Source organism: Haliotis asinina, chromosome 14 (assembly GCF_037392515.1).
Source record: "Haliotis asinina isolate JCU_RB_2024 chromosome 14, JCU_Hal_asi_v2, whole genome shotgun sequence".
NCBI classification, from domain to species: domain Eukaryota; kingdom Metazoa; phylum Mollusca; class Gastropoda; order Lepetellida; family Haliotidae; genus Haliotis; species Haliotis asinina.
Genome location: NC_090293.1, coordinates 12,150,138 through 12,167,016, shown reverse-complemented (window position 1 = coordinate 12,167,016; position 16,879 = coordinate 12,150,138). Strand labels below are relative to the sequence as shown.

Genomic DNA, 16,879 nt, shown 5'->3' with positions numbered 1-16,879 from the left:
TAAGTACTTTTAAGTTCATTTCAGTCAGTTGTGAGAAATGTGTCAAATGATTGCTTATTATGTTGACATTTTCTGGAGGCTCAATATATGCAAGTGTTAATTTGTACTTAAGTGGCATAATGTTTAATTGTAGCACTTTTAAGACGTGTAACAGGGTTTCTTTAGCCTCGCTTGCAATCCAGCTGACATCCTGGGTCACATTAGAAAAGTGCCAGATGCTTTCCATGAATTACCAGTAAAGCTATCCGTCACTTGAAACACCAAAAGAAATATCCTTCATTCTGAACATCAGAAGCCATATCATTAATTTCTAACACTAACACATGTAGAAATATCTTTGATTCTAAATGCGAAAGTAAATATCCTCACTTCTAAACACAGTTGGAGACATACTTGTTTCTAAACATCAGAAGAGATATCCTTGATTCTAAAATCTCAGAAACCATATCCTTGATTCTAAACCTCTTTTTTAGGATACTTTTTTATTTTAAATTCTTGTAGAGATATCATGTAATCTAGACATCAGAAGGATATTTCTTGTATTCCCCACTTGCTAGAATCAGCGTCAAACCATATACACTCACTTACCATGTTGTCAGTAGAGACAGCCTTGATCCTTGAGGCAAGTAAGATTATGTCTGCTTTGCTATGTGGCACTGGAATGTGCACCAACAATTGATGGATGCAGTGATATTTAAAGGTAAACCGAGTTGCTGTTTTTCACAGTCCTATTTGTAAGTATTGCTGCTTCAATTTGCTTCATCTTGAAATGTAAACTGTTGATGTTAATAAGTGCAATATACCATTTGTAGTGTGACACATCAGTACCTTCCTCAGCAATGTTTATCAATATTAGTTTTGTTGTTATCCTTGAAAGTTTTTGCTTGTATGATGAAGCTCTTATCAAGATGACTGCCATTGGGTCACGGTATTAGATAATTAGGTGTAGTTCTCCCAAGAGAAAGGCAAAAATGTGATTTCATTCAAGGGACAGAACTCTTGTCCTGTGACAAAACTCTTTACACCAAACAATGACATTTGTTGTATGTAGTGTTGAAGTATTGACAGGAGTTTGTGCAGGATGTTTTTTTTATCAAGTGTGTGTTGTCAAAAGCGTCACTTTTCATATTGTTGGGATAGGTAGTCTCAGGAAGTTTTTGTTAATATATGACCCTTGAACAAGTGAAACACCTGTCTTTCTTTATGTCTGTGTTTTGCAAACCTCCATACGACTTGTACAAATATCTATGTGTGACATTGATGTCAGTTCGAATAGGTCTAAGATACTGCCAGTACCTGATGACGTGGAAACAACATGGTTCTCCAGATAGTTGGAAAGCCTGGGTCAAATTTCAAATTGACTCACTGAAAATGTTTTCTGAAAAAGAACTGGTCCAGACAATGCGTGGACAAGATATTCATGCTTCAGACAGTTGAGAAAAAACTAGCTTTCACAAATCCCAGCATGTCATAATGAACTCATTGCTTGAATGAACATCAGTCAACAAGGCAGCAGGGTCAGGAAGTGAAGGTTGGATTTTATATTTTATTACATTTCTTACTCCAGCTGGAATCCTATAGACATTCCAGGCTGGCACAGGCATTCTTAGCTGGTTGACTCTATAGATGAAGGCCCAGTTTCACACTACTCTCTAGCGTATGACTATGATTGTAAGTCAGTGTTACAGCATTGGAAGTGCAAGTGCTACAAGAAAAGTTATGAGAGCTACAGGCTTATGAGAGCTTTGTGAAAATGGGCCTTGGTAGCCAGGCTTTGTATTTTGACTTATTATGTGTCATCATACCTTGAAAGCTTGGATTTTTGCTCATAACATCAATCGCCAGAATGTGTGAATTTTGTTATTTGGAGACTGCCTTCATATTGTTGACATATTTCTGAGCTGTAAAAACACATAGAACTTATTTTGTAGCATGATGCACTGAACCAAAGTATGTATTGCCATTGAATAGTACCACTGGATTTGTACAGGGAATATTATCAGTACTTTCTCGTGTATCATTACCTAAGAGTTTGGTTGGCAGCAATATGTGTAGTTGTAACACGTGTACGTTGACTGTGGTTCTTTATTTGGACAGGAGGGTCAGGCCCAGCCATTTTAGGTTGTTGTAGTTCATTGCAGAGTTGTGTCCCTTGGACATGCCAGGATAGTGCATACACATCCCATTTCACCCCAGTTATATCAAGGATATCAGCACCATGCCCATGCTTATTGGCCTCACCAAACTTATAAACATCCAAGCCACGCATCACTTCAGGATTTTCTCCCACAATAATCTGACAACCTGTGATAGAATGTAAATACAATACAGAGCTTGGCCGATCCTAGATTTTTGAATGTTACATAGGTTGGTTTTACCAAAGTAGTGTAGGTCTGAGACCTGCATCAAGATAGTCTTTCTTCACAAACACATGACGCTCCTTCAGAAACTCCATATGACACTCCAAGATGTAACTGGAATACCGTCCAAAGCAGGATTGAAAAAAACAAACTTGTTTACTTTTTCACTGTGTCAGTATGAAAATAAAACATGATAGATCAGGAAGGAAAAGGGATATTTTCCTCCGCAAACAGATAGTGAAACAAGGAATGGAGCTTTTTATAACATATCAAATATCTCCTCAAAGCGTCAAAATGGTTTCAACATTCAGCCATGTGACTGCTAAATCATGACTGTCATTGACACTACAGTCATTCAGAAAACATTTTGTAAAGAAAAATAATAAAAACAATTTTATAAGATATGTGTTTGAAAACAAGAAAATATCCTTAAAAGCCATTGTCAAAGAAAACCAAAACTTGTTTTCATGGACACCACACAAAAGGATACTCTTCATAATTTCTTAGAAATCTTGGTTTATAATCATGTACACCTATTTAGTGGTGTTTGTTATTTAATGTTTAAGGAGGGAATGTTGCACCCTATTCTGATCAGCGTAGGTTCACTTCTGACTATGCCTTTGGAAATTTGGAGAAAATGAAAACCAGACTTGTTTCTCTGTATGTTGAGATGGTTTTTTTTGCAACCTCCATACTGTAGTACCCACCTTGCAAGACTGATACTGTTTGGGTCCATGTGCACAAAGGCGAACTGCTGGCACTATTGTAAGCCAGTGTGAGGTGTTGGACTTATGATAGTGGTATATTTCCTTCGTGCAGGTGGTCCTCTTTTCTTGAAGGGGTTTGTAAACTTGTACATAAGTCATGTCCTTCAACACTGTCAGATATTTGGAGTTCAAAGTAAATATCCTATCCAGTGATGGCCCTGGAGTTTGTTGTTGTTTTAATGTAATCTGTCACACATGATCCTCAGATCATGAACCTCATCAGGATGATGGTGGTGTTTGTATCCAGACAAGGTGGGAAGATGTTGCATAGAACTGTTTCACAAACACAGGTCTGGTACCTGCAACATACAGGACAGTTACCTGTAGACACACAGGACAGGTTCCTGCTGATACACAGGACAGGTACCTGCAGACACACAAGGCAAGTACCTGCAGATACATAGGACAGGTACATGCTGATACACAGGACAGGTATCTGCAGACACGGGACAGGTACCCGCAAACACACAGGACAAGTACCTGCAGATCCGCAGGACAGGTACATGCGACACACAGGACATGTACAGTACCTGCAGATACGCAGGACACGTATTTGGAAATACACTAAGCCTGGTCCAGAATTAATTACAGACTTTCGTCACGTAGCAGAAATACGTGGCCGAAACATCAAACGAAGTGTATAGGGATACAGGTTATCAGCCGTTTAGATATAATCTGCATAGGGGATATCTGCCCGACACGACCCGAGTTTGTTGGGCCCTCGGGGTTTTCCCTCCGCGGGTTTACGTTGTTACAAGAACGACTTATGAATCATTGATCAGTGACGGCAAGACAAGACCTAGGTTTAGAATATCAGTGCACGACAAACATACACGGCAATAGCCTGTATTATGACCTAGGTTTAGAATTTATCAGTGCACGACAAACATACACGGCAATAGCCTGTATTATGAATGGGACGGTTATCTTTCTGTTACTTCCTCATAATACTTCCTCATAATACTTCCACGTCAAACCACATATCAGCATTGGATGCAGAACACGTTGTAAGTATGCTCCTTGATTTAGCCAGCCCTAAACATATTCTGGTGCTATTTGGCCGAAGACAGACCATTCGAAGTAGGTAAAAAGAGCGTGAAAAAGATATTCAGTGATATGTACAATGTCTGACCAAATGGAGTATGAAACACAGAAGATAGGAAATTATCTACAACATACCGACACTGACAGGCGTCGTAGTGATGTACAGGACGACAGGTTGGTTAAATGCAGCTTACAAATCTGTTGCCCCATACAGAGAACGTAGTCTGGTGGCGCTTCCCAGCAACATTATTGCTTCATGATTTGCGGGATGACCTAATCCAGAAATCGATGGCCGAAAACCTGGGTTCGATTCCCCAAATGGATACCATGTGTGAAGTCCATTTTTGGTGTCCGCCGCCGTGATATTGCTGGAATATTGCTAAAACATACGTAAAATTAAACTCACTTGCTCATTCAATTTGATCAAAACCAATCGTGAAAAATAAATCAGGCCTTTGACAGGAATCAGGAGTGTAATGGACAACTTTCGTATTCTTGATATTCACAAGTAGGCATTATTGTGAACACCTGGATACAGCAATGCACGTTATCAGTTTCTTTTTCAATAAAGAAAAATATTTAGGCGACCGCAGGACACTCTTGGTTAGGCTTGGATTGTCAGGCTTGCTGACTTGACTGACATGTCATCGTAACCCAGCTGCATTGATCGATGCTCATGCTGTTGATCACCGGACTGTCTGGTCCAAACCAAATTATTTACAGACCGCCGCCACAGAGCTGGAATATTGCTGAAAGCGGTTTTTACCAACAACCAAAGCAAACCAAAGTGTCATTGAAGACTTGGTTCGGAAACGCCTACTCATCCTGTTCTGTGTAACACAAAGCAAACAACTAAGCAACATGGAACCGAAAGGTTAGCAGAGCCTAATATGATTTTCAAACACAATGCCGTTTTAGCAGGAATCAGATCGATTCTTTTTTTTTAAAAAAAAAAAAAAAAAAAAAATAGCTGCGTCAGTGTAGAAATTAAGATACCCAGAGGTTAAGTGTTAAATCACGCAACACAAAGAAGGTTGTGACACAGTTCACAGTTTACTGATGGCCTGATATATTCAAACAATAGAAACTACCATATATGGCGGTTATGTGTCATAATACAGTTGGAAAGGTGGACCTTTCCTTGTTGTTGATGGCAACGTGAATCATTCTTCCGTGTCGATGTTACAATCACGAAAACAATACACTGACATGCAATACTAAATGCGATACAATACTCTTTCACTAATGATATAATATGCAAATCTCTTGTTCGAGTACCACTTTGCGTATCGTCATCGTGTGTTTTGTGAAGTACTATGAACAAGCCAATTGTTTTCCAGTTACATATGACACAAGTCAATATCGCGGATTGCTTGTTCGGGAAATTATGCACTTCTGAAACGTAATACTAGTAATTATTCAATTTCTGGCAACTATAACAAAAAAGTAGTGATCGTCACTTGAAATATCATCATCAGCTATATGAGCGTCATTACATCCTATCAGCGTACGCTCGTCACGCCGAAGACCCGGGTTCGATTCCCCACATGGGCGCGCACAGTGTAAAGCCCATTTGTGGTGTCAGCCGCCGTGATATTGTCGGAAGGTTGCTAAAAGTGAAACTACACTCAGTCAATCAGTACTAATCAAATGATAAAAAAACCCATACCAGCTATAAAGAATACTAGCCCACACCCTCCCCCGCCCCGCAAAACACACAACAACAAAAGAGACATAAATAAAACAAACAAAAGAGAAATAAAAACAACACAGGTATGACACATAAAAAGCGACAGATAATGAACAATTTCCTTTTTGATTGAATTTTGACAGCGTGGTTACAACAGTACAACAGATAGTCGTCACCTGAGCCTATTTGGGGTCATCATTACCTTTAAACTGATAAGCACAATAAACATAAATTCGTAAACAGAGTTGAGTTTGAATGAGCGAATGGAACTTTCTGAGAATAACAAGTTACCAAGCTTTATTAGCTATAACATGTTTTACATATGAAACAATAATGTTTTACAGATACCTCGCCTAAAATGTTCCACCTGAATCGAGCGGATGTGGTCAAACAGACTCGCTACCAACTGGCCTCGTACATCCACAGCCGTATGGAAGAAGATGGGATTCATAATCCCCCGAGCGTGGACCAATTACTGGATTCCCAATACCCACGTACATACGTTGAATTAATGAAAATTATCACTTGATAGATTCATTTTTCAAAATTCAAATTTAACTCCGTCACCGAGACTGATAATAGGAGCCATTTAGTCGTCACTAATCACCTGTGTTGTTTACCTGGAAACTATTCTAATCCCGAACCCCATACGAGAATATTAATGTTCTATTAATGTGCTTTGTCTTCCCAGGTTACGTCGTTAGTCATCCGTTTACGGAGGTAGTTAAAACGGTTCATCGTAGTCTAGATGAAGTCAGAGAGCTTCACAGGTACGTTTTAGTCATTTAGCGAAGAAATTATACACCTATGTCAGACCGTAGCTGAAATAAGATACATAGAAAACGACAATTAGATACGTTATAAAATATATACGATGTCACTGGGATGTTTAGAGGGAGGTGGGAGGAGGATTGCAGTGTCATTTTTTTAAAGAAAATTGTGCGCACGTTTTCTGTTAAAATATGTTTTCCTTTGCTTGGCGATTGGTGTTGAGCTCTTGCTGTAGGTTTCTAGGTTAAAATCCCTCTTTCCATTAAGGTTCGAAAAAGTCCGTGCTTCGCCCAACCAGCGCCTTCATCATAAGGCAGGATGACAAAATAATTCTTTCCTTCAAGCCCGAATTCGGTTGATCGGCACTTCATCTTCTTCCAGGCTCATAGAAAGAATTCCCCATGACGTAGAAGAGGATACTATTTGCCAAGTTATACAAGGCATCTTGAAGGACAATGTCATCAACTGGGGTAGACTTGCATCCATCTTTTATTTTGCCTACAAGATGTCAGTCAAGGTAAGAACACCAGCATCCCAATTACTTGGGGTGGTTAATGCACAGGCCTTCGTGTAATTGCAACTTCGGAGAACCCCACCCACCTGCTTTGCCAATCGCTACGCTACCATCGCATGCAATCGATTCAAACTTTATCTAAACATAATCATGGGTGACTGGCCTATCGATCACCACTGATGACACCTACTAGTTTTTTATTGTTATTTCTACAAGTCGGTTGAAAGCCGATTTTGACCCTCAACTATACAATCTTAACACAAATAGCGGACGATGGCAAGCGTCGACCAATGAGAGGGCTTGCCTTGACAACACCCCCTTTACATTACAATACCTACTCCTAATATCATGAGCTCATATGGAACAATGATCCTTCTGGCTCGCCCCGTCCGGCTCCCTTGTGGGTGCCAACCAGGGTATGGCTGTCCCGGGTCCCGGAGAGGACGCAGGCCATCCAGAGGCAAAGTTTGCTGGTCGTATGTTGGATGGGATGGGATGAGATACAGCGGCTACGACGGTCCCGATAGGTTTTTCCCAAGGGAACGGGTATCGCCCCATGGAGGTAGATTCGGATCCGATGAGTCATCGTCTGTTGACTCACGCATCCTGTAGTGAGTCCCACCCTAGATCCAGGGCAGTCGGGAAGGACATACCGGGTCTAACCTGACTGTCCCTAGGGGGTCCATCCACATTTTTGGAGGTGGGAGATGGGATGGGGGATTATTCCTTCGCCCTTCGCTGAATCCGTCCTCTCCCTGTGCAAACGGATGGCAAATCCTTTGGGAACGTACTCTGTACTGACATCACTACGCTTGTCGCGTATATAAACAAGGAGGTTGGGACACACTCGATCGAACGCTGTCAGAGAACACTTATAGTTCTTAACAAAATGAGAGAGCTAGAGGGTCACTTGATAGCTCAGCACATTCAGGGGACGCTAAATGTACTGGCCGATGCCCCGAACAGAAGGAGCAGGGTGGTTCAGACAGAATGGACACCACACCATTTGCTGACGAAAGGGATATTCTCTGTTTGGGAGACTCCCCATGTGGATCTGTTTGCATCACGGTTTAATCACAGATTCACCCACTTTGTGTCCCCAATTCCGGACCCCTTAACGTGGGCACACGATGCTCTCACGTTAGACTGGACGGGTCTGGTCGCCTATGCCTTTCCTCCAGCCCCAATACTCGATCGGGTGATATGGAAAGCATGAAAAGAGAGCTCAGAACTCACTCTCATAGCTCCGGGATGGCCTGCTCAACCGTGGTTTCCCTTGTTCTGCGAGCTCCTAGTGACCGCACTGAAAGCACTTGGATAGTGGTTTGGACGAAGTCACAACAGGTGGATACCTTACGTCCAATGGCGAAAGACTTAGCCGAGCTCATGAATCACCTACAGCTGAATTCACACCTTAAAGCTGGCACTATTAAGCCTTACTGCTGTACCACAATACGCCAAAGCTGAGGCCCTGACTTCTCAGGGAACCTAGTGCAGAGAAATCTAATGATGTCACTGTTTGCGTCCATGGTGTCGAGACAGTTGAATCTAGAATGGGATGTATTCTTAGTCCTCGAAGCTTTGAAGAAAGCCCCATTCGACCCAATGGAGATTGCAGAATTAATTTCTCACGGCTTGGGCTACAGCATGTCACCGTAGTGAGTTGCAAGTTTACGTTGCTGGGATGACTTGGTAAGCTTACAAATTGCCAGAGTTCAGGTCTTAGACTCAGAGACCACATGAGTGTTTAGCTCCTATTACAATTCCTTCTCTCTCCAATACTCTGCAGAAAGAGGATTTGAACTGCTTACTTTGTCCTGTGCGCGCCCTTAAGTGTTATATCCACAGGATAAAACCCCAAGTACTACACAGAGAAGGTTGCTTATTTCCTACACAAGGAAAGGTAGAGAAATTGCGGCAGCCTCATTCTCAAAGAACATTGTCTATGATATATATATATATATCGCAATTTCACGAGGGCCTATGGGTTAATGAGGAGGGAAACAACGATATTACAATAGAGACAGTATATCGCAACATATTATCCGATAGATACAATCTTTTTCGACCAACTATTGCCAGTCTAAGTAAACTTAGTCTCAGTACTTTCCGGCACTCTCCTCCTTCTAGGTTTTGTTAGACTCAGTAGTGGAGTGTAACGAAGAGTATTGAGACTAGGTTTTCCAACTGAACTACTGCAATTCTACTTTTTAAAGGTCACATGCAACGTAAACACAATTTTGCAGATTCCGATACCTTTCGGTATGCACTTGCCGAAACAAATCATCAAGAATGCCAATTCAGCCTATAAAGTTAAAAAAAACGCGATGAAAAAAATCCTGCGAAATCGGAGTTCAAACGATTCACTTAATTTCCCGCAGTTGAAACCACAGTTGTGCTGCGCTGCGCCCCATAACGCATGCGCAGTGAGTAGGTTCGCGGAGCTTGAAACAGTATGCATGCCCGGAGTATGAGGTCGTGAGCAGTCTAATCTTGGTTGTGTACACAAACAAGTAAATAATCCACTCGTTACATCAAAAAAACCCTTGTTGATTGTGGTAAGCAGCCTCTGTCACAGAGAAAGCTCAATGTCTGGTTTATTGACACATACAGTATGGTTCAAAATTATTGAGAATAGCTAAAGCATTTCATATTATTAAACGAGAACAAATCAGGTAAAATTGAATGTATTGTGAAAGTGAACTGACCTTTTCATGTTGTGTAGGTAACAATTTAATATTTTATCAAGTCTCCTTGAGCTTCACGGCACAGTCTAAGACGGGTAGGCATACTTCCTATCAGAGAGGTTAGCGTCTCGTGAGTTATGCTGTCCCAGTATCGGACCACTTCTCTCTTCATGTCTTCAATTTTTGTCAACCCCTTTTGATTCACACATTCCTTCATCATCCCCCAAATGTTCTCAATGGGATTTAAGTCAGGACTATATGCAGGAAATGGTAATGCAGTCACATTTTTCTCCTGAAACCACTGCTTGGCATGTTTTGCGGTGTGTTTAGGATCATTATCTTGCTGCAAAATCCAGTCATTTCCATAAAACACATGTGCACCTGGAAGGAGAAAATTATCTAATATGTTAGTGTAGCGTTGACTTGTCAGATTTCCTTCAAACACACACAGCGGGGTCGTTCCTAATAAGGATATCCCTCCCCATACATGAAACTTTGGGCTGTATTTAGGTCGTCGATACAACGGTGCTGACGCAGACTTTGTCCATATTTTCACATTATTGGGATATACCCATATTGAGCTTTCATCAGTAAAAATCACATTTTCCCAGTCAAAGTTTTCATGTGCCAAACACCACTCAACACGCCTGTCTTTATGTTCTTGTTTCATGAGAGGAGAAGGAATTCCAGTCTTTTTCTCCCATCCAAGATCAATCAAATTTCTTCTAACTGTAGATTTTGATACAACTGTTGATCCCCTTTCTATCATTTCATACCTGATGTTGGAGATGCTTGCCCTTTGCTTTTTAGACGCTAAAATTCCCAGCCGGACGCGATCTGGGAAGTCCAATTTTCTGGGTCTCCCTGCTCCTTTCTGGTGCCCCAAATCCTTTCCCTCTTTAAAATTCTTCCTAATCCTATACACAGTAGAAAGAGGAGTTCCTGTTCTCTCTGCCAATGTATTTACATCATCAATTCCTTGATTACACAACTCAAAAATCAACCTTCTTTTATCTTCAGCAGACATTGTTGACAGTGCTGAGGAAAATGACGTCTGCGACAAATTCAGGGGAGGTAACTCTAATTGTACTATACCCAGTAGGCCAAGATGAGTTACCTTCCTTATACCATTACTTAGTTTTAAGTATCAGTGAATCAGTTGAGGTGTTAGGATAGCTCAAAGTAAGAAGAAAAATTCTCAATAATTATGAACCAGACTATATATGTCTGCCTGCCTGTCTGCTAAAGACAACATGCGGTACACAGTTTCAATCATTGACCACATGCAATTTCAACTTAACACCTATCAGGTTATACGCCATAAACAAAATAAATTGATTTATGACTCGTGCATCCGAGTCTTGTCTCTGCCACATTATGTAATTAGGGAGATGTGATACTTGTACACATGACATGTTTTTATGTCTGTTGGTTGCGAACAAACTACATCCATTTTTGCGGATGACTGGATCTGACGGAAAATGGTGCAAACTCTTGTCAGTTTCAAGTCCTGCTTTGTACTTGGACGAATGACAGATTCCAGCCACGTTCACCATCTCTATTGAGACTATTTTTAATTGAATCGAACGCAAATTCAGAGAACATGTTTTTACAAAACCCAACGTACATCTCTATATACATTCTTTGTGGATAACAACCCCTTCTATTGTATATGATTTTGCTTGACAGCGGTATATGAATCCATACGGAATCAACGCATCAAGTACAATAAAAGAAGTTGTTATCCATAAAGAATTTACTTTCTTGTGACTGGCCATACTTCTAAAATGCCCTTCAAACAGATAATCTTTCTCTACACAGAATGAGCCCTCAGCGAACCAGCCATTCGGAAGCCGTCGTTACACTTGAGTGCACACCCACCCGCTATGACTGGGTCTGTGACTTCGTTTCGAAGGAAGTGAGCCCAAGTCCAATATATTGCACTTTTGAATCGCGATTGTACGCTTATAATTTCGTTTATTTGTTTTTTCACTAGCAGCAATGCATATTATATATCACGAATAAGTGATAATTGTGTTTTAATTATTTTTGATTTTTTTTTTTTTGCATGTGACCTTTAATTTTTTTCTCTGTCTCTTTGAATTGTTTCAGTTGAAGTCAAGTCCCAAATATATATTATCTGATGTGGCATAAAACAACCCGAAGTAGTTTCAGTCTCTTTTAATAACTGACAAGAAACTCGAAACACAGAACAAGTAAACAGTCAACAGTTAACAGGGTCGGATAACTCTAAATCAAATCTGAACGAACCTGGTACATCTTGTATTTTGAGCTGCGCATGTATCAACGGAAGTCAAGTACTAAACTAATCCTCGTCAGCCATACTATCAATGCAGGGATAGTTTTTCGTTTCTACCATCGATTAATTGATTTGGAGCCTGAACAGTTGGAAGCCATCGATAGTTCGATGCATCGTCACTGTCCTTCCAGTTGCCTTCATAATACTACTGATCAGCATGTTGGGTTTATCTTACCCGTCTTCTGATATCAAATATATCATCACGAGCTGATTAAAGTTACAGTAATGTCACAGCATTGTGACGTCATTAACTGATGATGTAACAACATTATGACAGCTCCATTGTTGCGATATCTACAATGTACATATCGCTTGACCTCACACATGCGACATCTACCTTGAGACCCTGTTTTAGATGATAAATTCATAATACTTTCTTAATTATTTCATTTTTTTTGTTTTGTATCCTGCCTCGGTAAATTCATTATACGAAGGCTGCTTTCGGCTATGTACTCGCGTCCTGTAAACAATCACGTCCCGACCAAACCACAAGGGCTTGTAACGCTAAAAACTGCACTACATGTATATAAAAAGGAAATATGTCCAATTGATTGCTGACTCTCTTAAAGGTCGCGAAGGGGCATGACACAATCCTGTATGCGATGAATAAATGTTAAATAACCATTTTCATTCTCAACACTGTGCAAAAATCTTTATCCGCCCCCTGAACTGTATTGGTTTTCATACAGGAACGATATGACGTAGTCAAAACCCGTTGGATCATCGAGACTGTGGTGGAATCCATGCAAAATGAAGTCACTCAGTGGATTATTGACAACGGGGGCTGGGATCAATCTGCAGCGATGTTCGCTATAAAGCAATTTTATGTACGTATCTAATTTTCAAAATGTATATAGGCCTAGTTATGAACGCATAACGTCTTGACACCTCATTGGAAACTTAATTCTATGTTAAACTTGGAGATTAGACATTGCTGCAAGAAGGCGTCTCCATGGAACTAAAATTGTGTTCCCTTTCTTGTTGAAGTGGCCCTTTGGTGTAAACTAGTGGTTAAAGCGCTCTAGCTCTTGGCCGAAGAACAGGTTTTGTTGATCACATTGGTCAAATGTGTGAAGCCGATTTTTGGTGTCCCGTCGTCGTGCTGCTGGGATTTTGTCGCATAAATCATCTCCGATATCTCCAGGGTAAACGCTCCGATAATGCTCCGCTGTACCCAGGATGCTCAGCCCAATGGCTGACTTTTTATCCATTCGGGTGTCCACGCTGGGAACTTGAGCGAACCAATCACAACTCACTTTCGCTTTTTAATTATTTATAGCCGATTTAACTTGGCAACACAGACCATGCAAAGATTCTCTAAAAGAGGTAGAAGGAGTTTTTTTTCATATACGTTTTTTAAGTTTCTGATCTATCAATTTGTCTGTATGATTTCCTCAAGATCTGAGGGGCACTGCGAACAAACCTTCGCAGCTGCGACCACTATCTAAGTTGACACAGGCAAGCTTGGTTGCTACGGCGGCTCAGCTGATGAGAGTGCGGAGCAAGCAAGGGGAGGTAATAATATCGTCGGCTCATCGGAGAATTATCGGTACGCTTACCCAGGAGATGTGGGAGATGGGCATGATTATACTCACAAAGGCTTAACTGATTTTTATGCATATGAATCTGAATACAACAGTTACTAATAAGATGACAGTTAATAGCAAGCCAGTATAAATGGATTATGCACAAATACATGCATAATGTTTTTATGCTTTCGTATACTTCAGCCAATGGTAAAGGATCACTTGAAGCAGTGCAGCAAACAGATGTTGTTTGTACTCGGAGCCGGTGGTGTTGTGTGTGGAATCGTGTATCTCTGGAACAGAATGCAAGAATAATACGTTATTGCGATATGCATCCAGACACAAGTACGCCATAAGCGTTCCCTACTATCCCAGTGACAAATTACCACATTAGTGTAAAGTTACACTCGTTAAAAACCTTCATTGTCTCAGAGTCGATTCTAAGTATAACCTACTGTGAGAGAACGTCTTGCCTTGCATTAATTGTTTCAGTTATTTCTTGTCCTCTCATTGCCTTTTGCATATTGTTACTTTCATAAAAAAGCCAAACGGTGCGTGTTTTTATTAATTAAGTGTGAATTGCTCAAATACGAGGGGAAGTCAATAAGTTCATAGAAGTGGGTGCTGATATATCCTTGGTGATGTTGTCATTGGTGTCATTATTGAGTTGATTCATCTGTGACTCTGTATACTGATACCCAACCTTCCTCGAGCATTTACTTGAGAGTTAGAGCCTTTAAAAGACGATTACCCTGCACAAATCATGGAAACCTCCAAAACTGAGTTTCGTGCAGTTATCAAGTTTCTCACTAAAGAAGGTGTGAATGCAACCGAAATCCACAAACGCATGATCAATGTATATGGCGAGGAAGCCCCTCAATATTCCACTGTGGCAAAATGGTCAGCTGAGTTTAAGCGAGGTCGCAGCTCCTTGGAAGATGACCCACGGTCAGGAAGACCTTCTGAAGCCTTTACAGAAGATACAATTGCCCGGATCCAACGCTTAATTATGTCCGATCGGAGAATAAAGGTGGACGAGATAGCTTCAGAGTGTGGCATTTCACATGGAAGTGTTTGCACAGTGATCCATGAATACCTGCACATGTCCAAGGTATCCGCAAGATGGGTCCCTCGTAACCTAAATGCACATGATCGTCACCAGAGAGTTGAATCCAGTCGTGAGCTGTTGGACATCTACAACGCTGATCCTGATAACTTTCATGCTCGTCTGGTTACTGGGGATGAAACCTAGATTCATCACTGGGATCCCGAAACCAAACAAGAATCCATGCAGTGGAAGCACAAGCATTCTCCTGCACCCAAGAAGTTCAAAACACAACCTTCTGCTGGCAAGATCATGGCAACCGTTTTCTGGGATTCAAAGGGTGTGATTCTCATAGACTATAAACCACCTAAAACTACGATCACAGGGGCTTACTATGCTGACTTGTTGAAAAGATTGAGAGCGGCCATCAAAGAGAAGAGGCGTGGGAAGTTGACAGCTGGAGTCATGCTTCTCCACGACAATGCACCAGTCCACAAGAGCCGTGTTGCACAAGCTTCTCTTCAACAATGTGGCTTCGAACAACTAAACCATCCCCCATACAGTCCAGATCTGGCCCCCAGCGACTACTATCTGTTTCGCAATTTGAAATCTCACTTGCGTGGAACAAGATTTGCCAATGATGATGACCTCAAGGCAACAACAGAGGCGTGGCTGAGGGACCAATCTGAAGACTTCTACTTCAAGGGCATAGACAAATGGGCAAAATGCATCGAGGTTCAGGGAGACTATATTGAAAAATAAAACCAATATCACAACCATTGTGTTCTGTTTTATATCGAGTTCTATGAACATATTGACTTCCCCTCGTATGTTTTCTTCACCCACATAAAAATATTCCTTTTGCTTTTATTTATTTGACGTCCTTTCCACCTTTGTTACGTGCGACACAATTTCGGAATAACTAACACCTGGGACTCGTGCCGAGTGCTCAGCGAACATAATGGCTGTTCTGATCCCGAAACAATAATTCAGCGTGTCGGAAAATACCTTGCCGGAAGTTAGGAGTTTTTTTAAAGTTCTTTTATGCAACGTTTTCTTGAGACTTCTGTAGGAATGGCTTTATGAAAACATTTTTGTAATTTTTGTAAACCCTTTTTACCGTTTTCGTTACAATACTAAAATGTTTGGAAATCGTTACAGCGGCGTTGCCGTGTTAAATGGATAAACAGATCTGCTCAGATTCACAACATGCAGAACTGCTGTTAAATATCTCATTACGGTATTAGTAAGTTCAGTTTCAACTTGTTTCAGTGGCATTTTAGAAGTTGGGGTGTTCAAACAGGACAAATTGTTATGGATAACAACTTCTTTATTGTGCGATTGTGACGTTTCGATACAGATTCTTGTACCGTATTCAAGCAGGACAATTTGTCCTATAAGTTTAGTTTTACGCCGCTCTTAGCCATATTCCAGCAATATAAGGACTGCAGACACCATAAGTGGACTTCAGATAGAGTACCCATTTGGTGAATCGAACCCGTACCTACGGCGTGCCGAGTGAACGCTTTAACCACTAAACCACCCTTCGCCCCGACATATGTCGATGTCTGATTTTGAGATTGCTGTTATCAGAACCATAACATCTATGTTTAGGGACTTATAATGTAGAAAATAGGATTGACATACACAACTTGAGTCACACACTGTCAAACACTGAAGGTCTCAATATATCGCAAGACGGGTACCTGAATCGCAATATATTGCAGTACAATTTATTTGCCAATACACAGACCTAGTCTCGTATCATCTTACTCACACTCCCATGATTTCAGTTTATTACTCGGTTGCTTCTTTATAGAATGGCAGCAATGTAACCAACACATGTACCCTGTCGTGAACTGCCTTTACGTGGTGCATGGCCTACAGGAATGTGCAATGTGGAACCATACGGAAATTGATAAATGTGATGTTATTTCAATAGTGGTTGGAGAATTGAACATAAAATACATACACTAAACAGAGATGATTTCAAATTTGTCCGTCAAATTTGACGAAGATCCACCCTAAACTCACTTCATGAAAAATGTTTTATGCTACACTGAAATAACGTGTAAATCTATGGGAATGATGTCAGGTGTCCGAATGCTTTTACACAACTCTGTATTTATACGTGTACAATAAAGATGCAAATAAT

The 16,879-nt window shown here is 40.8% G+C and overlaps 1 protein-coding gene across 2 annotated transcripts; it reads left to right on the top strand.

Annotated features, from left to right (window-relative positions):
• The first annotated feature begins 1,525 nt into the window (after positions 1-1,525).
• On the top strand, positions 1,526-14,233 carry LOC137261376 (apoptosis regulator BAX-like). Of its 2 annotated transcripts, none has more exons than XM_067799117.1 (6): positions 1,526-1,531; positions 6,206-6,355; positions 6,553-6,631; positions 7,014-7,149; positions 12,843-12,980; positions 13,884-14,230. In XM_067799117.1, the coding sequence occupies exons 2-6, from the start codon at positions 6,220-6,222 to the stop codon at positions 13,992-13,994; spliced, it is 600 nt and encodes a 199-aa protein (XP_067655218.1). In that variant the 5' UTR covers positions 1,526-1,531; positions 6,206-6,219; the 3' UTR covers positions 13,995-14,230. The 2 variants fall into 2 exon arrangements, with proteins under 2 accessions (XP_067655218.1, XP_067655217.1); XM_067799116.1 differs by lacking the exon at positions 1,526-1,531 and adding an exon at positions 4,091-4,134 and having other exon boundaries at positions 13,884-14,233.
• Positions 14,234-16,879: the final 2,646 nt, after the last annotated feature.